The sequence below is a fragment of the Medicago sativa genome, chromosome 1 (genome assembly GCF_051527215.1).
Source record: "Medicago sativa cultivar Bolivia chromosome 1, Bolivia_mono, whole genome shotgun sequence".
In the NCBI taxonomy this organism is placed as follows: Eukaryota; Viridiplantae; Streptophyta; class Magnoliopsida; order Fabales; family Fabaceae; genus Medicago; species Medicago sativa.
Window position 1 is genome coordinate 50,840,216 of NC_140749.1, and position 20,468 is coordinate 50,860,683.

Genomic DNA, 20,468 nt, shown 5'->3' on the forward strand with positions numbered 1-20,468 from the left:
TCCGGAAACGCCGTAATTCCAACTAGGTTATCTTATCGCACATGTTATCGTTATGGTTAATAAAGATTTGTAAATTTAGTTTCCTATATCATAAGTAGACACCACATAAATGCTTGTTTTATGAGTTAATTCCAACAAATATGAAGGGGGGATTCAAGGATTCCCTAATCGTTGTTAATCATTTTAAAAACAAACCTAATCTTGCATTGGGTAGGGCAATAAACCCTCCAAACCTATTAAAATCTCTTTTAATTTCACTCTTTAATTTTTTTTGTTGCTAATTGCTAAGTTGAACGATAATACTTGTGGAGAACGATAAACTTACTACTTTATTACTTGTTACGATTTGGTGCACTTGTCAATTTCGTCCATCAGACACCATTAGAGAGAGTCTGGGTAGCACCTATAGTAGAAAAGTTTGTAAAAAACACGCTTAGTTGGTTTGGGCATGTAGAGAGAAGGCATGTAGATGTCGTCGTAAGAAGAGTAGATCAGATGGAGGAGAGTGAAGTCAAAAGAGGTGTATCAAGACCTAAGAAAACTATAAGATAAACTATTAGAAAAGATTCAGAGGTCATTTAGTTGGATTCAAATCAGGGCCGGCCCTAGGCATAGGCCAGAGGTGCAACGGCCTAGGACCCATGCCGTTAGGGGGCCCTAAAAAAAATTTTGTAGAGGGGGTGTATATAAAAATATTTGGTTTGGGGGGGGGGGGGGGGGGGGCTTATATAGCAAAGTTTACTAAAAGGCCCGAAATATTGACATGATGAAGAACTTGGCTCAAGTCTGGTAATGTTTAAGGCCCTTTTGTCAAGATTTTCTATATATACCCTCATATAACATAGATTTCTATATACACCCTCACTATAAAAAAAGTGATTTTCTTAATAATGTGTCAAAAAAAATTTATCGAAGATATTGATGATATTTTTATGGGATCTTTGATCCTAATAATGTGCCTCATTAACATTAAAAAATATTGGTGATATTTATTATCCAAGAAATTGGGATAATTTTCATAACAAAACAAATTATATTTTAGTTGAAAATGAGCCTTCAAAATTAATCTTAATCTTATCTTTTTAAGGTTCCAAAAAAATAAATTATATCAATATTTTAAATTTCTTGAATTGATTGAAAGGATTGCAAAATTGAATTTAATATTGCAAGATCATGCGAGACGCATTCATGATCATGAAACCAATGTGAGACGTATTCATGATCATTTCGCAGGTGCTATTGTTCTCTTCTACCATATTTTTCGTTTGTTTTTGTGTCTATAAAGTATTTGATTTATTTTTGTTTTTTTTGTGTCTATAAAGTATTTGATTTATTTTCAAATGTTGCCTAAAAAAATTTATTTGGCAGTGAAAAGCGGGAAAAATAAAATAAAATGAAGAGCTAATAAAATCACAATAATGAGCTAAAAAAAATTATGACGTATTATATAAAGGGCCCTTTACTCATATTATGCCTAAGGCCCGTAAAACTCTAGGAACGGTCCTGATTCAAATATGGTTAATGATAGAACACAATGGCGTAATTTGATCCATGTAGCCATCTCCACTTAGCGGGATAAAACTTGGTTGTTGTTGTTGTTGTTGTTTTTATTTAGACCCCTTCAATATCTCTAAAGACCCCTAATACACATCAGGTAGTTATCTACCGAATGTACGTTTTTTCTTGTCAAACATACATTTGGCGATAACTCCTGAAATAACCATATATTCGGTAGATAACTATCAGTTGTGTATTTAGTGGGCTTTATAGATATTGGAGGCATAAAGAGAAACGTTATTTTTTTTTTATACGAACAAGTTAAAAACTCAAAAAACATACACAAAACTCTTAAAAAAAAACAGATATTTCATAAGAAATCCAAATTTAATTTTTTTTCTTAGCTCTTTATAGATGTGAACAAATCCCAAAGAGAAATGATACTGGATTAATTATTTTGTGAAAAATTTTGAATAATTTTTTCTCTCATATTCACACGATGTTCTTATTCTCTTTCTTCCTTTTTTTTTCTCTATTGTTTTTGACCAATAAGAAGCAAGAAAAAGAAAATTATCACAAAAGTTATCTAAGCCACCATAGTAAATGGACTAAGCCACCATTCATGATAGGGAAGAGAGACAAATTTCGCCGTCAACCACATGAAGGAAAGTGACTTAATCTTATCTACCAACTGTAATATCGAGCAATCTTTAGCATTGAATATCTCGTTATTTCTTTCTTTTCAAATTTGCCACACGGTATTAAGTTTGATATTTATGTTGTAACAATGGGGTAGGTAGACTTGTAGGCGTTCTGTTTTCTCCTAATCTCTAGTTCTATTATTTTCTCCCCATTGATCTATTTCATGTGGCCTACGTTGTTGGTTTCCATCAAGTGTTTTCTGGTTTTTTTTTTTTTTTTGCATCAACACATGAGTTTTTGATGAGTTTGTTAAGTTGTTTAATGAGTTTGTTGGGTTTAATTAGTTTTACTTAAAAAAGGATGACATTGATATGATTTTAAAACATGTTCCCGTGAGCTAAACTCAGTTGGTTGGGATAATGCATAATATATGCAAGGTCTGGGGTTCAAACCCCGACCACCATAAAAAAAAAACATAAATGATTAAAATGGAAAAAACATAAAAAAATAAAATAAAAGATTGAATTATTATCTGAAATTAAGTTAAAAGACCACAAGTGAAATTTCCGATTAACTTATCATATTTGGTTATGTCATCAAAGACTGAATTGAAACAAAATATGATACAATTGTCTTTCTAGTCTCTCATCTTTACTACCAAACGAGCTCTATATTTTTTCATAAAATCTCATCTTGTTTGTTCTATGACTTAAGGATGATCCACACCACTTAATTCCAAACCATGCAGAGTCGTGTCGTCGTTATGGCGAGGACCAACATCTAACTCAAGATAAAGAGGGTGTTCCATTGTTTTTTTTTTTGCATTCTACTACTATTATTTTTCAACTACAACTTTGATTTACTCAAAATAAAAAAAAACTATAACTTTGGTTAAAGTCATGGATAAAGTTATTAATTTCATATCAATTATGTGTTGGTAAGAATTAGTGTTAAATAAAATAATAATAATAACTTCGATTATGATGGTCCAACAACTGTAATAAAAAAATTGTATTGTATAGATTTGCGTTACGTTGGAGAGCAAAGAGACGGAATTATCAAAAAAAGGTATGGAGTGTTGTTTCAATCCAAACTTATACCAATAATAATGGGTTTATCATTTGATAATCCTAACAAGCTAAACAAAATTTTCCATGTGAAGTTTGGTGAGATATGTATCAATCATCAAATTATTCAATGTCATGTCATATTTTTATATTAATTTATTTAAAAATAAAATCGAATTTTTGAATGAATTTTGTTTACGGTGGTACCCAACTAAACTTCAAGCTATTCAACAATTTACAAAGAAAAAAAATATCAATTAGTATATGCAAATATCAAATCGAACAGTCTATAGTTTGACCAACCGATAATTTGATATTATCGGTATCAAATTATATAAGTAGTGCCATGTGTATTCATTTACATAAAAGGTTAATGTGTTTCCCCTAAGTTTATGTTTCAACTTCAAAGCCACCTAAATCACCGTATTTTACTTCCAAAAATTTCAAGTATGGCTGAAATGCAATACTATATACAACTTTTTTTAGTTTTGGTAATATCCACCATTGCAATTCAAACCCTACTTACTAGAAAGACGAACAAGAAACATCTTACTCCACCAAGCCCTCTTGCTTTACCTATATTTGGACATTTTCACCTTATGTCTAAGTTACTACCAGCTCACCAAAGTTTTCACAAGCTTTCAATTCAATATGGACCCATAATGAAACTCTTTCTAGGCTCTGTGCCTTGTATAGTAATTTCTAGTCCAGAAATAGCCAAGGAGTTTCTTAAAACCCATGAAATTTTCTTCTCGAATCGCTTAATAAACTATGCAATTGACTACTTATCATATGGCTCACAGGATTTCATGTTTGCACCTTATGGTGAATATTGGAAGTTCATGAAAAAGATATGCATGTCAGAGCTTCTTGGTGGAAGAACTATTGATCAATTCCGTCCGTTGAGGCAACAAGAAACCGTGAGGTTTCTGAGACTTCTGCAGCAGAAAGGGGAAGCCGGCGAAGCTGTTGATGTCAGTGGCATGCTCTTGAATCTCACCAATAGAATCATAACAAGGATGACCATGAGTAAAACTTTTAATGAAAATGATAGTAATGTTGAAGACCTTAGGAACATGGTTCAAGATTTTTCAGAACTTGCAGGGAAGTTTAGTATGTTAGAATATATTTGGTTTTGTAAGAATTTGCATAGGTATAAAATTTCCAAAAGGCTTAAAGGGATGCAGAAAAGGATGGAAACAATGATGGAGATGGCGATAAGGGACCGTCAAGAGGAAAGGAAGCAAATAAAGGAAAACAATGAAGGTTCTCATGTTAGGGATCTTCTTGATATTTTGTTGGAAATTCATGAGAACAAGAACACTGAGATTGGGATAAAGTTAAACAAAGAGAATGTCACAAGTTTTATCGTTGTAAGCAATTCTCCTAACTTCCATATTAACTTTCATATGCATGTATACCTCAATTATTTGTGAATAGAAAAAATAAAAAATTATTTCTTCCTTGAATACCAATTAGTTTTTAAAAGTTCATGTGTTTCAAACCGTTTAGTTTTTAAATATAAGAAAGATATTATCTAAACGAGCAAATACCTAAAATAATACTTTTGTTATTTGTTTCAATTCAATCCCTTACTTCATCAATAATCACTCTCTTGTTAGCGGATGATGGTATGTGCCTCATTGGCGCACCAGTCACTGCACACATAGGCGCCATGACACTATTTCGTTGGTGAAAATGTTGGAGAGCTTTTCGCGAAATTTTAAATAGAATGATATTTTGCAATTGAAAATTACCTAAATGATTTATAATTTTAGACTTTGATTTATGCAGGACATATTTTTAGCAGGAACAGACACATCTTCGACAACAATCGAATGGGCTCTAGCAGAGTTAATAAACAACCCACATGTGATGGCGAAAGCAAGGGAAGAGATTGATTCAGTAATAGGAAAGAGTAGATTAATACAAGAGTCTGATCTTCCCAATCTTCCATATTTGCAAGCTATACTCAAAGAAACATTAAGACTTCACCCTACAGTACCATTAGTGGTGAGAGAATCATCTGAGAATTGTAATGTTTGTGGGTTCGAGATTCCAAGGAAGACTATTTTATTTGTTAATTTGTGGTCAATGGGTAGGGACCCAAAATTATGGGAGAATCCACATGAGTTTAAACCAGAGAGGTTTATGAATGAAGAGAATAAGTTTGATGTAAGGGGACAAAATTTCCAACTTATGCCATTTGGAACTGGAAGAAGAGGTTGCCCTGGTGCTTCATTAGCACTTCAAGCTGTTCCAACAAATCTTGCTGCAATGATTCAGTGTTTTGAATGGAAAGTTGGTGGTGATGGAACAGTTAACATGGAAGAGAAACCTTCCACAACCCTTCCAAGGGCTCATCCTTTGATATGTGTCCCTATTCCTCGTTTTCATAGCTTTCCTTTTGGGGAATAGACTATCAATTATTAAATGGCACCATATATGTATTGATATAAGTGTAATATTTTGCTCTAGCAAAAAATAATTGTTCTCTTTAAGGTGTAGTAATCTTGCAATCGTCCCACTAGTAAGATATATGTTCTTGCAAAATTTATTTTATATATTTACTATCTATCTAATTTTCTTTCCGCAAGTCTATTGAGAAAATCATGTACAGATGTTTTTATATTTTATTTCGAAGTTATAGACTATAGACACAGTATAAATAAAAAGACACTATGTATACCTGACTAGAAGCAATTAAAATTTCAAGTCAACAGAAGCAAAGGATGATCGAATATTCGCTCTACAATAGAAGAACAGAGATTCCAAATGCATTTAACAGTCAAGAAGGAAGTATGCATTTGATTCTCTCAAGAAGAATGTATCTGATTGCATCTTGAATATAATTCATTTGGATGGTTTGGTACTGTTCGATCAAGAGCTGAAGATCTTAAATAATTTGGAGGTTATCATTTAATAAAATTATAAATAACATGTAAAACCAGTAGTTGGTGTGAGAGGAAACTTGGGTGAAAAATCATCAAAAAGAGCCATGTTCTAATCAGGTGTGAGTAAACTTGGTGAGAGAGGGTTTTAATTTAAAAGGATGAGAAAATAGGTTGAAACAAATGAATTGAAAGAAGAAAAATTAGGTTTGGGAGTACCAACTTTATTAGAATATTTAGAAAAATTCAGTCCAATAACTTAGTGTTTAAAAATAAGTTGTATATTTTAAACTGAATTGACTCAAATGATTCGGTCTACAATATTTAAAAGAAAAGCACTTACGAAAGGAAAAAAAAAAATACTTTTATAAGATATTGTTGTTAACAAATTTATCATATTTTTAATTAAAAATAAATATCACTATATAAAGTATATCCTCTCAAAAAAGTATATAAAGTATATGTTTAGGTAAGAATCTCACCTGCAATCTCACCTAAAATCATATCAAAGAGTAATTGACAAAATTCAACAAAATCATTGATGATTTACAGAATATTGAGGTGAACTTTGATGATGAGGATAAAACTTTATTCTCACTGATGAGTTCGTTGCTTAGATCTTTTGAGCACTTGTAGGATGAAATAATTTTTGGAAAAGAAGCTATGATTACCTTAGAGGAGGTCCACTCGGAGATTAGGATCATGGAGCTAACCACGCTTAAAGACTTGAAGGTGGTAGATAGAAGGGATGGCTTGAGTGTCTCAAGAGAAATATGTCAAAGGCGATTGGTCAGTTTAAGTATAAGTGCTTTAATTGTTAAAAGACTATTCACTTCAAGTGAGATTGTCTGGAACAGATCTCCTCCAGTGGAGATTTCATTGGACACTCTCCAGTTTAAATCTAGACCACTAAAACTCCATCTCTCTTTTCTTTTCATTCTCTCTCTATCTTTTTGTATGGCTATGATTTCACTGGACGGTAAAGTCACTGCAGGGAATCCTTTCCCAGATTGTCTTGAGAAGGGGTATATGACGATTCCATACAAGTTGCAATTGTCTTAGAGGATGGTTATAAACATGTGGGGTGCATTAGTGGTGAAAAGTTTGAAAACGGAAATAGGTTGGGTTATGAACTCTCAATGGTCTTATCACATGCATGTTTCCTGGGATGGAATACATTGAGGGTCCATAGATGAAAAAAAGTGCAGTGATTTGCCTTAGAAGTGGTAAAAAATGTCAGGTTCAAGGTCAGGGCCGTTCCTACAAAAATGGAGGCTCGACTCTCAAATAAAAACAGGCCCTTAGTCAAAATAAAAACACAATTTTTTTTAAAAGAGCAAAAAACAATTATAATGTTTTTTACTTTATATTTTGAGAGAATAATTATAATGTTTGTTCTTTTTAAGAAATAATTATAATGTTTGTTGTTAAAGCTTATTGGAAGAATAGGAGATAGTATTTATGATATATAAACCTCAAATCCATAAAAATTAGGCAAAAAAGATGGCCTATTATGCTGGAAAAAAATTTAAATGATAAAAAAACAAAAATCAGCCCTCACGGGAGTTGAATCGGAGTGGTGTATATTAAAATCTTAGTGCATTATATATATAAAAAAAAATAAAAAATTTTGGACCCCAAAATTGGGGAGGCCCAGCTCAAATAGAGTTGTTTGCACCTCCCTGGAGACGGCCATGTTCAAGGTGAGTGTTCCATTTGTCTTAAAATGTTTAACAGTCGTGAGTTTTTTTTTTTTTTGTTTGACGACATGATGATCTCGAACTTAAGTGAAATTTGTTATCAATTTGAATGTTCGATGAATTACGATAGGACACTGGAATTGGCCAAGAGGTAAGGGGACCAGAATTCATGGGTTGCACATTTTAGATTGTTCTCCTATTATTGGTCGTTCACTTGTAAAACTAGGTTATGGGATTGGAGAATAGGGCATGTCAGTGAAACAATTTTAGTTAAGATAAACAAAGTTTGCTACGATATGATAAATCAAAACTAAAATTTTGTGATAATTATATATTAGCCAAACAACATAGAGCTATGTTTGTGAGTAGTATGTTCACTTGGTTCTTTTGGGTCCGTCAAAAGTAGAAACTCATGCGGGTTGTTTCTATTGTTTCACCATGATTAATGATTTCTCAAGGAGAGTATGGGTTTAGATTTAAAAAAAAATGAAAATGATATCTTTGAAAAGTTTAAGGAATAACATACCTTTGTTGGAAACCAAATGGAAACTAAATTGAATGTGTTAAGAACTAACAATAGCCAAGAGTTTTTTCGGAGCAATTTAACCAGTCTTGTAAAAAAACAAAAGGTATCAAGAGCCATAGGACCATGCTGGAACACAACAACAAAATGAACTATCTAAACGCATGAATATGGCAATTTTGGACCTTGTGAGATGTATATTTATGGAGCTAAGTTTCCCAGAAATTTATGGGGTGAAGTCGTGAACACGACAATTTACTCGATCAACATATGTCTGATAACAAGAATAGACTTCAAGATCATGTGCAAGTTTAGATTGAAAAACATGCTAATTACTCGAATATGAAGGTTTTTCGAGCTCTGGCATTTTCGCATATCATGAAGTGTAAGCTTGTTGCTAGAGTTGTGAAATGTGTCTTCGTTGATAGTCAAATTAACATCACCGGTGATTTGAAGGCAAGGTGGAGAATTGTTTTAATATGACTTAATACATTCTGTTGTAAAGTGCCACGTGCAAACAACCCTACCATGCATCAGCCACGAAAACAGAGACTAGCTCGGGGCAAACATTTTCTACCAGGCGCCCACTAATTTTCTCCGGTTTTAGTTTCGGGGTTCTGGTGTATAAAACAACAATATTTAATATTTCTTGTAACTTAGAGTGAGAACCAGAAGAGAGAATTCTTAGAAAACTTAAAGGATAATTGTTTTGTCCTTTTAGGAGATATTCTAGAATTGGGAAACATACTCTACGCACCTTAGATACTAAAATTTCATTGAAAGAAGGATCAAAAGCTTTCTCTCAATATTTAATTGAGTGATTATACTTGAGGGTTGAGGAAAAAGGAAATTGTAGGAATTAGGGTTTGTTCTTGGAGAATAATTGACGCGTATTTTTTGTAACAATGTTTTATCCCTGGTAAATACTCATTGACAAATAATTAAAGAGCTACTATCTCCCCCAAACGTAGGTCAATTTAGGTTGACCTGAGTACAAAACTTAGTGTGTTTGAACATTTACTTCCTTTATCTTGTTCTTTGGAATAATTATTTGTTTTCTGTACACATAAGTTCTAGATTTATTCTTAGTTGAATTTATTTTTGCTTCAATTGTTAGCTTTGTAGGTTGCCATTGTCATTTGTTGCACACTCTCAAACACGGTCACTGTATGAACAATTTTTCAACCCTCAGTAAAAGTTAAGTTCAACCAGTAGATTATAAGGATAAATTCATTCATTTCTTAAATGCCAAGGAATAAAGATCTGGAAAAAAAAAATCAGTTTTCCATTTGCTAGATCCACTACAAATAATCCTATTTGAAGTGTGTTGGACACCAAATATGGATACCTCTCTTAGTCAAAATTTTAATATTAGTTCGCCATGTTATGAGAGTTTAGCCATTTCCACTAGATTTAACCCAATTGATTAACCCTGAAAATTTAAGGTGCATTAAATTAGAATTTTAACGATTAATTAAAAAATGTTAAGATTCATTTATTCTGTTTTTTTAAGTTGGAAAGTTACCAGAATAAACTAATTTTTCCAAGTTGTCACAAGTATCACTACAATGTTATTATAAAATTATTTGTTTCGTAGAAAAATCAAGAAATTCAGTAATTTCAATTTTGAATTGTTTTAAAAATATTTAGCGATAAAAAATGCTAATGATACACTTTTATTAGGGAGGGAGGCTTGCGAAGAAAATCTATCGAGAATGAAAGCACTTCTATGGTGATTTGAGTATTTCTCGAGGCTTTAGATTAACTTTTATAAGAGTAGAGTCTTGGGGGTTAATGTTGAACCATCATTTATGCTTATGGTAGCTTATTTTTCTAAATTTTGTGAAGGGCTCGATTTTGCTTAAATAGCTTGGTCTATCTGTTGATGCAAATCTGAGGAGAGTGTCGACTTGGTAGCCTATGTTGGATGTTCTCAGTCTAGATTGAGTAGCTCTAATTAAATCAGTTTGGAATAATATTCCAAATTTTATATCTTTCCTATCTAAATATGTTGGTTAAAGTATGGAAGTTAGTGAATCAAATCAAAGAATTTCTTGATGGCATGAGAAATTGGAGTGAATAAATTATCGTGAGGCGATCTGTGCAACATCTCTGGGTCATCATGAGGCGACTTCTCTAGCGCAAGGCGATTTGCCTTGAATCCCGAATTATATTTAAGTATTCTTTCATCATTTTGTTGTGTAATCTTGAGAGTCTAAAAGTGGGAACGTTTAGGGAGTACTTTTGGTTGAGATTTTAGGGTTTAGTAACATTATCTATGTTTTCTTTCTGGATTTATCTTAGGATCTCATTGTGGGTTGAATGATTTGATAAATATGTACAAATTAGTTATAGCTCTTTAAGAGTTACTAGATCTAATTTCTTATAATCTCTTTATATCTTTCATTTCATAGTCTATTTTAGAGTTGTTCTCTCTGCACCGGATGTACGTCATATTTGACCGAACTAGCTATATAAAACACTTTGGTGTGTTCTTCCTCTGCTACCTTGCCATTGATCTTTGAATATGTTTGTGAATTTTCTTTACACTTGATTGCTTGATCTATTGTTGTTGTTACTATTGGTTATGTTTTTTTTTTTTTTTTTTTTTTTTTATATTTGTATCATGCATCTAAATTCTTGGTATGAGTTGAGTTCGAATTCACAACCAACAATTTTGATGTTGGTTTTTAAATTTAGCTTTTGGTTATACAACAGCTGCAGTCTTTTTCAATCATATAACTCAAAACATAACACATAATATAATTGTCATTGCCTTAACTAAGTGGAATTTAGCTTGTTAGGTCAAAACCGTAGTGTTCACGCATCAAATCCGAATATCAGTGAAATAAATTAGCCTTTAACTTTTAGAATTACGTAACTTCTTTGAGCACAAAGCATTATTATTATTTTTTGCACTTTTCTTCCCATTAAGCCATGATCAATTAGATGTCAGTTGTTACTTATTTTGTTTTTCTTAATGAACTTATTTATTAGTTATAAGAACAGGTGAACTATACTACCAAGTTTCTGATGTGAAATTTGTTCACGGTTTATATCCAACGAACAATGTGTGGTGTGTGAAATAGTGTAGAAATTCAATTATCTTTCCTTATAATGGTACAATGAAAAGTTCTCGTGATATATATGAACTAACTAAAAGTGCAAAATTGGATAAAAATCCAAATTACGTAATTTATAAAACAAAACTTTATTTTGAAAGTAAAAAGAAAATAAAATAAAATACATTCACCTTAATATTTTTTGTTGGTAACCATAATTAGTATTTTTGGTTGAGTTGGTAACCATAATTAGTATTTTTGGTTGAGTTAATAATGGCCATGACTATGACCTTATGGACCTTAGGGACTACATTGTTAGTTTGAGATTTAGTCACACTTAATGTCCCTCGCTATTTTGTAAGTATTTTGATGGTATTTGATCTTTCCACTCACAAGTGGTTTTGCCAGATTAGCTACATCCATTATAATATTGCCTTTTACAAGTACAATTTTTTTTTTTAAAATATTGATATTATCTCACTAAGAATTATCTTATAAATATTAGTTCATACCATCTCCCAACTAACGTGGGACTCTTTAATTTACCCCCTCGTGTCAAGCACTATTAGGTTTGCTGCGTGAATATAAATGTTGGGTAACCCAGAATTCTGATAACACGTGGTCTAATGGATTTTAAAGGAGGCTCTGATACCCTCTTAGAAGTGGTGGTTGAGTCTAACACAATATCATAAAACCCCTCTTACACCCAGCACTACTAAATTTGGTGCGTAAAAATAAATGGTAGGTAAAACGAAAGCGGAAATATAATAGCATGTGGTACAACTGATCTTTGAGGAGGCTTTGATTGCATCTGAGAATTTATGGTTGAACCTAACACAACTCCACAAAACAGTCTTTTAAGGTTCCTTACCAAAAAAATCGTTAAGGTGAGGATGCCCTCGTTTATAAACATATCTTTAGGGCATATCTCATCCAATATGAGACTTTTAAAATATATAGGGCTAAAAGTAAGATTAAAACTAAAAAATATGTAAAAAAAGGTCAATCATGTATGCAAATTATATCAAATCTAGCTAACATACTAATTAGACCAACTGATAACGCGTGGGAAGCCAAAACAACTTATTATGATTTTGTTGTCTCATAAAACTGCATATACCACATCATCTATCTATGGATATAAATAGAGGTAGTGCCACATGAATCCATTGACATAGGTCATAACCAGCATATTTTTCAAGTATGGCTGAAATGCTATACTATTTCAGAGTTTTATTCGTTTGGCTACTCTCTACCATTGCAATTCGAGCCATACTAACTAGAAAGAAGAACAAGAATCATCCTAGTACTCCCCCCACACCTCCTGCTCTGCCTATCATAGGACATTTTCACCTTATAGCTAAGTTACCTCCCCATCAAAGTTTTCATAAGCTTTCAATTCGTTATGGACCCATAATGCAACTTTTCATTGGCTCTATACCTTGTGTAGTAATTTCCAGTCCGGACATTGTCAAGGAGTTTCTTAAAACTCACGAATCTTCCTTCTCGAATCGCTTTATAAGTTTAGTTATTCACAACTTAACATATGGCTCAAAGGATTTCATATTTGCACCTTATGGTGAATACTGGAAGTTCATAAAAAAGATATGCATGTCTGAGCTTCTTGGTGGCAGAACCCTAGACAAGTTTCTTCCCCTGAGGCAAAAAGAAACTATGAGGTTTCTGAGACTTCTGCAGACGAAAGGGGAAGCCCGTGAGGCTGTTAATGTTGGCGGCGAGCTCTTGAATCTTACCAATAGAATCATCACAAGTATGGCAATGAGTAAAACATGTGCGGAAAATGATAGTGATGTGGAAGACATTAGGAAGATGGTGCAAGATAGTGTAGAGCTTTCAGGGAGGTTTAATTTGTCGGATTTTATTTGGTTTTTTAAGAATTGGGATATGCAGGGGTTTAACAAAAGGCTTAAAGGGGTTATGGAGAGGTTTGACACATTGATGGAGAGGGTGATAAGGGATCATCAAGAGGAAAGGAAGAAAAGGAAAGAAAAGGGTGAAGGTGCTCATGTTAGGGATCTGCTTGATATTTTGTTGGAAATGCATGAGAATGAGAACACCGAAATAAAGTTGACAAGAGAGAATGTCAAGGCATTCATCTTGGTAAGCAAGTTTTCCAACTTCCTCCATGATTGACGAAATATACATAATCTTTAGCCCCGAAAATATCGCAACATCCATGAAAGGAGCATCTAATTTAGGTAGCAAATTATGTTGTTTTTTTACTATACAAATTATAATTTTAGAGTATGATTTATGCAGGACATATTCATGGCAGGAACCGAGACATCTGCAACAACAATCGAATGGGCTCTAGCTGAGTTACTAAACAACCCACATGTGATGGAGAAAGCACGGAAAGAGATTGATTCACAAATAGGGAGGAGTAGATTAATTCAAGAGTCTGATCTCCCCAATCTTCCATATTTGCGAGCTACACTCAAAGAAACACTAAGACTTCACCCTACGGTGCCAGTAGTGGTGAGACAATCATCTGAGAATTGTAATGTTTGCGGGTTTGAGATTCCAGCGAAGACTATTTTATTTAGTAATTTGTGGTCGCTGGGAAGGGACCCAAAATTGTGGGAGAATCCACATGAGTTTAAACCAGAGAGGTTTATGAGTGAAGATAATAAGTTTGATGTAAGGGGACAGAATTTCCAATTTATGCCATTTGGAACTGGAAGAAGGTCTTGCCCTGGTGCTTCATTAGCACTTCAAGCTGTTCCAACAAATCTTGCTGCCATGATTCAGTGTTTTGAATGGAAGGTTGGTGGTAATGGAAGAGTTAACATGGATGAGAAAGCAGCTACGAGCCTTCCAAGGGCTCATCCTTTGATTTGTGTCCCTATTCCTCGTTTTAATTGTTTTCCTTTTGGTGAGTAGACTATGGATAAAATGAAACCTTACTTAGCTTTGAAATTAATTATCTTGTTCATGTATTGATAAGTTTGCACTTTTGAAGATGTTTGTTCTTTCTAAGTTATTTTATGTACTTTCTAAGTCATTGTGACTGTTTTCTTTTTCATTCCTACATATAATCTCTTTGATTGACTTTTAAAATCAAGGGTTAATTAAGTTTTTAGTCCCTATAAATATTCACAGTTTTGTTTTTAGTCCCTACAAAATAAAATCACACTTTTTAGTCCCCATGACATTTTCCTTAAGCATTTTAGGGACTAAAAATGCTGATGGAAAAATTTTATAGGGACTAAAAATGCTGTTGGAAAATTTTATAGGGACTTAAAATGTTGATGGAAAATTTTATAGGGACTAAAAAGTGTGATTTTATTTTGTAGGGACTAAAAACAAAATTCTGAATATTTATAGGGAACATTTACTTAATTAACCCTAAAATCAATGATATTCTGGAAAGAATTATCAAGAGAAAATATATTAAATAAATTAATAACCTTGAACCTACATAGTAAAATAAAGTTGTATTAAATAATGTGTAGAAGGAGAGCAAAGGGACAAAATTTGCAAGAATTGTTGTATCAACATATCGTTTAACCACTAAATTTGAATTTTATTTGCTACTGCAAATGAGATGTTTGGCTGTAAAAAGTCATAGTTTGATAAAATGTACCTATGGCTTCATGTAAATTTTTCTATCAAATTCTGCCTAGTTAATGAGATAGGAGGATCACTCTAGTTAGATGGCATGCACATATATAAATTATGGGTTAGTGATTTTGAAATTTGTTTTGTAAGTTTTTGTGCATACTTTTTATAGAGTTGAAGATTTGGTATTGAGAAAAGACTTGGTCTTGAGAAAAGACTAATTTGGTCTCACTAGATAATAAGAATGCAACGACCTTATAATATGAGTTCTTACTTGAAGTCTAGCATGCACAGGTTTAATCTTAAAACTAGATTGTATATTATTATTTTTTTTGACGGTAAAAGGAAATTCATTCAATCAAAGCAAATGCCACAAGAGCTACATTTAGAGTGAGCAGAGTGTTCGGAACATCTCCAACAAGATAAAGGAAAAACATTACAAATACAGCCTAACAAGATTGATATGATAATCTACAGACTAACAAACAGCCTTGCTTGCAGAGTCTTCCGCAGTCCATGACAGCGAAAATGAGAGAATCCACGGGTTTATATCTATCCAGTTACGGATCATAATGGCAATGGCTGCAAGCTCAGTTCGACTATAAGTGGTCTGAAATGAAACAAGAAGGAGTTGCACAAGTTGGTACTAACAGTATCATGTCAACCCACAACCGGTGTCAAACTCATTGGATTGGAAATCATCAAGAGAGAGACATGTGAACATACCCTCGATTGTTGAGAATTCAAATGTGTTACCACCGCCGAAGCTACCAGACAAAGAGGGAATTCCAACGTCAGCGCTCGAACAACCTATTATGACATTTCCATTCCATTTGCTCTGCCATAGGCCACTAGACGTCATCACCATTCCAACCCTATCGAAGTGCGAGAAAGCAGTACCACAACCACCGAATCTCATTGTTGTTACAATTGGGAATTTGTTCTGTACAGCGACCCCATTTTCATCCTCTCGCGTGATCTTTGCGAAGCCACCGAAAAAACAAAGAGGGAGTGATTTGCTATAAATGGCGTGTACAATGGCTCTTAGAAAACTTTTTTGTGGGGGAGTTTTTCTGATGCTTGCATATACACTCCAACACCACTGTCGCTGCCGAAACCTCCAGATCAAAGTTTTCTGAAGATGCCTGAGGAAACTGAAGCGACAAGGAACTTCAACACACCTTGTGTGGAAATAGCAGTTTGTTCACCAAGGAAAAAGTCAGTGTTGACTGACTATTCAACCGCGATGATATTATTGATGCTTTTGAAATTTTTCTTATACCGCTTGCTTGTGATGTTGATATCTATGTCCCTTGTAATGGTGGACTTTATAAGTATGCGTTAGGTGATTCAAATACATTTGTTTACAACATTGATGCTAAGCATGTTGTTATTGTCCTCATGTGTTGGTTTTAGAAGGGCGATATGCGAGAAAAAGTATTATGGAAATGATATATTGGAAGACAGAAATATGTTTATAACATAAAGCTCACCATTACAAACACTCTAATGCTCTATAAATAGAGCTGAAACATAACTTAAAACAAAAAGAAACTCCTAAGATTATTGTCTTTAAAACAAAACATAACTGAAGACAACTCACTAATGTCTCATAAAAAACTTAATAATATCATAAATGAAAATACTAAGGAATACTAAGGCAATTCATACAAATCTCCTCCTTGCCTTATTTGCTTCAAAGTTCTGGCTTGTCTTTTAATATTTCAAATCTTGCTTTTGGTAAAGCCTTTGTTAACACATCAACCCCTTGATCATCAACTTTGAACTCTTTCACCAAGAACTCATTGCTTCTTCTAATTGGAACATTCTCTGTGTCAACATCAGCTATGTCATCATCAAAATACTCATAAGTTTCCAGCAACGACTTCTTTATTGGCTTATTTAGAGCATAACTTTTAGCTCTCATTTTAATCTTAAATACATCTTCACCTTTAAAATCTTTGATCAAGCACACATTGTCTTCAAATATGACTTTGAAACCCTTTTCAACAAGTTGTGGGAAACTAAGCAAATTTTGATCAATGTAACACAAATAAAACATCAAAAATATATTTCATACCGGATAAACTTTCAATAGCAACCGTCCCTTTTCCCTTGACTGAGATGAAATCACCATTTCCAATTTTTACTTTGGAAACAACGGTTTTGTCAAGCTCTTTAAAGAGCTTATGATCATTGGTCATATGATTTGTGCAGCCGTTGTCAATTAACCACGAGTCACATGAACTATTGCTTGTAGCAAAGCATTTTGCAACAAAAAGTAGTTCTTCTTCTTGTTGCTCCATGGATATCTTTGCCTCATCTGATTTTGACCTGCATATTCTCTCTACATGTCCCATGTTGCCACATTTTCTGCACTTGACATCAGGCCTCCACCAACATCTTATTTGAGGATGGTTTGTCTTTTTACAGTGTGCACATGGTTGAAAAATCTCATCACTTGATATGAGGAAATCATGTGAGTTATATGAGTTCTCAATTGTTTGAGGAACTTATTGTATTGTTTTCATTCGAGTCGTTGTAATTCACTTTTATCCTAAATCATGCAACTCTATAGGTGTTTTGGGTGTTTTGCAGTGAGGAATCATGTAAATCGACAAACCAAGACATCACTTGAAGGATCAAGGATATGAAGATTGAAGATCAATGGTTCTTAAAAGCTTTTTAAAAACAATACAAAGTTAAAAATATTCATTTCAAATTTATAGGAGTTCATATACGGAAGAACGATAGAAAACAAGACGAAAACACAAGAATTCACACATGAGGGACTGCCTAATGCACCATTGCGCATTAGACAATGTTTGTCACTGCCTCATATGCATCATGTGCCCTAGGGTTAAAATCACTCTTTGCATTTTTCAAGCTGGATCGGTGAAAAAAAAAGCTCATTTTTCTTCTCTTAAACCCTAAGTAACCATATGCTATAAATAGAGACCCTTGCACACATTCTTATTCATTCAGAATGTTAATGGTTCAAAACAAGGGTCACACATCAGATTCCAAGGCAAATGGTCTCCATCATCCTCTTGTTCTCTTTGATTAGGGTTCTAAGATGAACCCCTTCTTATTTGTTGGATTCCATTAATAAAGTTATTATTTAGTTATACTTTTCTTGTGATCGATTTAATTCATCCTTGCATGTGATTACTGCCTTTCCAATTGAGTTGTATCGATAATCTTGAAAATTGATCCATATAGATTAGGCTTAAACGCACTTTTGGCCCCCTATGTTTCAAGTAGTTGCAGTTTTGGCCCCCTAAGAAAAAAAACAAATTTTCAGCCCCCTAACTTTACATTCAGTTGCAAACCATTGGCCCCCTCTGAATTTGATCTTGTCAGCTCCGACGTGGCAACTATAACCCCCTATGTTTTGCTACACGTGGATTTTCATGAAATTTAAAATTAAAAAACAAAATAACAAATTAAAAAAAACCGGCACGTGAGGAGAACGATTGGAAAGTGATAAGTTAGGGTTTCATTTTTAACCCCTCAACTTTCCAACATTGTTCCATTCTCTCACTCTCTCTCATACGAACACCAAATCGCTGCTAGGGTTTGATCGTTTTGGTGATAACGATGAAGTGGGCTGGTGATGCTGGTGATTCTTCGAAGAAAAAGGGTGGCTCGAAGGATGTTTCTCAGAAGAAGGTTGGTTCGCACAGGAAGAACGGTCCGAAGGCTGCATCTCAAAAAAGGGTTGGTGAAAAGCGTTCTGGGTCCGGAAAAGAGAAGATTCCCGACAACTCTGGTGCAAAGTAAGTGTTTTTTTGTTTGTTTATGGTTGTTATGTTGTGTATTATTTAAGAAAGCATTTTTTTTGGTTCCTATTTATGTCTCAGTAAAAGGGTTGGTGTGGTGTCTTCATTACAATACAATAATATTGCATGTGTCAAATGGTTGGTGTGGTTTTTAATATTGCAATTTTTTAATGAAAAAAACTTTGTTTCTTTGTGCTAGGACTGTTGAGAACCACTCATTGAAGATAAGGTTCCATTACAAAGGGTATTTCATCTCTGACCCTGTGGTTGACTATAAGAAAGGGGAAATTCACGAATTTGGGGCTCAAACAGACATAGATGAAGTGAACTTGCATGATTTGGATAAGCTTGTCAAAGAACTAGGTGTGGAAGGAGATTATCAGTTGTGGTATGTTAGTCCTGGTGCAGAGTTGAAGGATGGTATTAGGGTGTTAAAGACTGACAGAGATACAATTAACTTCATCAATGAGTATAAGCATGAATCAGTAGCTGAATTGTATGTGGAAAGCAAAGGTGCAGATGGTCTTGATGCAAGGTATGATACTGATGTTGAAGAGGTAGTGGAAGTTGATGAAGATGAATATGAAACAGATCCTGAGTATGTTGCTGATGGAGAAGAAGGGCATGCTGAAAAAGATGGCGCTGAAGATCTAGATGGAGGCAACAGTGTAGATGGATCCTTAGATGATAGTGAGTATGATGAAGAATGGGAATGGACCAGTGTATTGCCTGAGAAAACTTTAAATCCAACACATGTAGTGCCTTCAACTGATAACAGGTTGGTTGCTGTTGAGTCATCAAACAATCAAGGCCAGACAACCCTTTCAGACTTTGAAGATGAAAATGGAGATTCATCAGATCTTGAAAGCCTTTACTCAGATGACAATCAATCAGGTAAGAAGAAGTCTAGGAAGTTTAAGTTTTCTGAAGGTGATCAAATTGTCTATAAATTAGGACAGACTTTTACTAATGCTGAATTAGTTAGGAAATCTGTTAAGGAGTATGCCTTGCAAGTTAGGAAAAACATCTACCTGAAAAAAAATGAGAGTAAGAGGATTATTCTGAAGTGTGTAAAAGATTGTCCCTTTCATATGAGATTTAGTAGGACAGACACAAAATCATACTTTGTCCTTGCTAGTTTCACCCCTGATCACAAGTATTGTTATAGGAATTCAAAAATTAGGCTGGCAAAAACTAGGTTGTTAGCTCAAAAGTTTGTTCCAATCTTGAAACACACACCAAATTCAACACTGAAGAGTTTGTCTAAAATTTGTAAAACTCAGTGGGGGGTAATCTTGACCAAGTTTAAGATATATAGGGCTAAGAATAAGGCTTTAGAGATGATACAAGGTGCAGTTGAAGAGCAGTATGCTCATTTGAGGAATTATGCTGAAGAGTTGTTAAGAAGTAACCCTGGTAGTTCAGTGAAGATTAAATGCAAACCAGGTGCTAATGGGCCAGTGTTTGAAAGAATGTATGTGTGTTTCTATGCATGCAAGAAGGCTTTTGTGCAGCCTTTGATAGGCCTTGATGGCTGTTTTCTGAAAGGAAGATATGCTGGCCAGTTGTTAATAGTTGTTGGAAAGGATGGTAATAATCAGATGATGCCAATTGCCTTTGCCATTGTTGAAGCTGAGACAAAAGAATCCTGGGACTGGTTCATTGAACTTCTGCTTTCTGACTTGAATGGAATTCAATACAATAGATGGTCTTTCATCTCAG

The 20,468-nt window shown here is 33.9% G+C and overlaps 3 protein-coding genes across 3 annotated transcripts; 2 read left to right on the forward strand and 1 right to left on the reverse strand.

Annotated features, from left to right (window-relative positions):
• The first annotated feature begins 3,568 nt into the window (after positions 1-3,568).
• On the forward strand, positions 3,569-5,802 carry LOC146955150 (3,9-dihydroxypterocarpan 6A-monooxygenase-like). Its single transcript, XM_085720321.1, has 2 exons — positions 3,569-4,579; positions 5,001-5,802. Exons 1-2 carry the CDS (start codon positions 3,599-3,601, stop codon positions 5,622-5,624), a joined length of 1,605 nt encoding a protein of 534 aa, XP_085576447.1. The 5' UTR covers positions 3,569-3,598; the 3' UTR covers positions 5,625-5,802.
• A 6,663-nt stretch (positions 5,803-12,465) lies between these two features.
• LOC146955151 (cytochrome P450 93A3-like) lies at positions 12,466-14,384 on the forward strand. The gene is made up of 2 exons (XM_085720336.1): positions 12,466-13,503; positions 13,663-14,384. Exons 1-2 carry the CDS (start codon positions 12,586-12,588, stop codon positions 14,284-14,286), a joined length of 1,542 nt encoding a protein of 513 aa, XP_085576462.1. The 5' UTR covers positions 12,466-12,585; the 3' UTR covers positions 14,287-14,384.
• Positions 14,385-16,660: 2,276 nt separating this feature from the next.
• Positions 16,661-17,324, reverse strand: LOC146955152 (uncharacterized). The gene is made up of 2 exons (XM_085747855.1): positions 17,045-17,324; positions 16,661-16,923 (listed from the first exon to the last, which is right to left on the reverse strand). The coding sequence occupies exons 1-2, from the start codon at positions 17,322-17,324 to the stop codon at positions 16,661-16,663; spliced, it is 543 nt and encodes a 180-aa protein (XP_085603981.1).
• Between the last annotated feature and the right edge of the window lie 3,144 nt (positions 17,325-20,468).

What these genes read in the sequence shown, in the direction of transcription:
- LOC146955150 (XM_085720321.1), top strand. Translation starts at nt 3,599, where the DNA reads ATGTTTCAACTTCAAAGCCACCTAAATCACCGTATTTTACTTCCAAAA. An exon ending in ATGTCACAAGTTTTATCGTT is followed by an intron (nt 4,580 to 5,000) that starts GTAAGCAATTCT and finishes TGATTTATGCAG; the next exon opens with GACATATTTTTAGCAGGAAC.
- LOC146955152 (XM_085747855.1), bottom strand. Translation starts at nt 17,324, where the DNA reads ATGGGACATGTAGAGAGAATATGCAGGTCAAAATCAGATGAGGCAAAG. An exon ending in TGCTATTGAAAGTTTATCCG is followed by an intron (nt 16,924 to 17,044) that starts GTATGAAATATA and finishes GCTTGATCAAAG; the next exon opens with ATTTTAAAGGTGAAGATGTA.
- LOC146955151 (XM_085720336.1), top strand. Translation starts at nt 12,586, where the DNA reads ATGGCTGAAATGCTATACTATTTCAGAGTTTTATTCGTTTGGCTACTC. An exon ending in ATGTCAAGGCATTCATCTTG is followed by an intron (nt 13,504 to 13,662) that starts GTAAGCAAGTTT and finishes TGATTTATGCAG; the next exon opens with GACATATTCATGGCAGGAAC.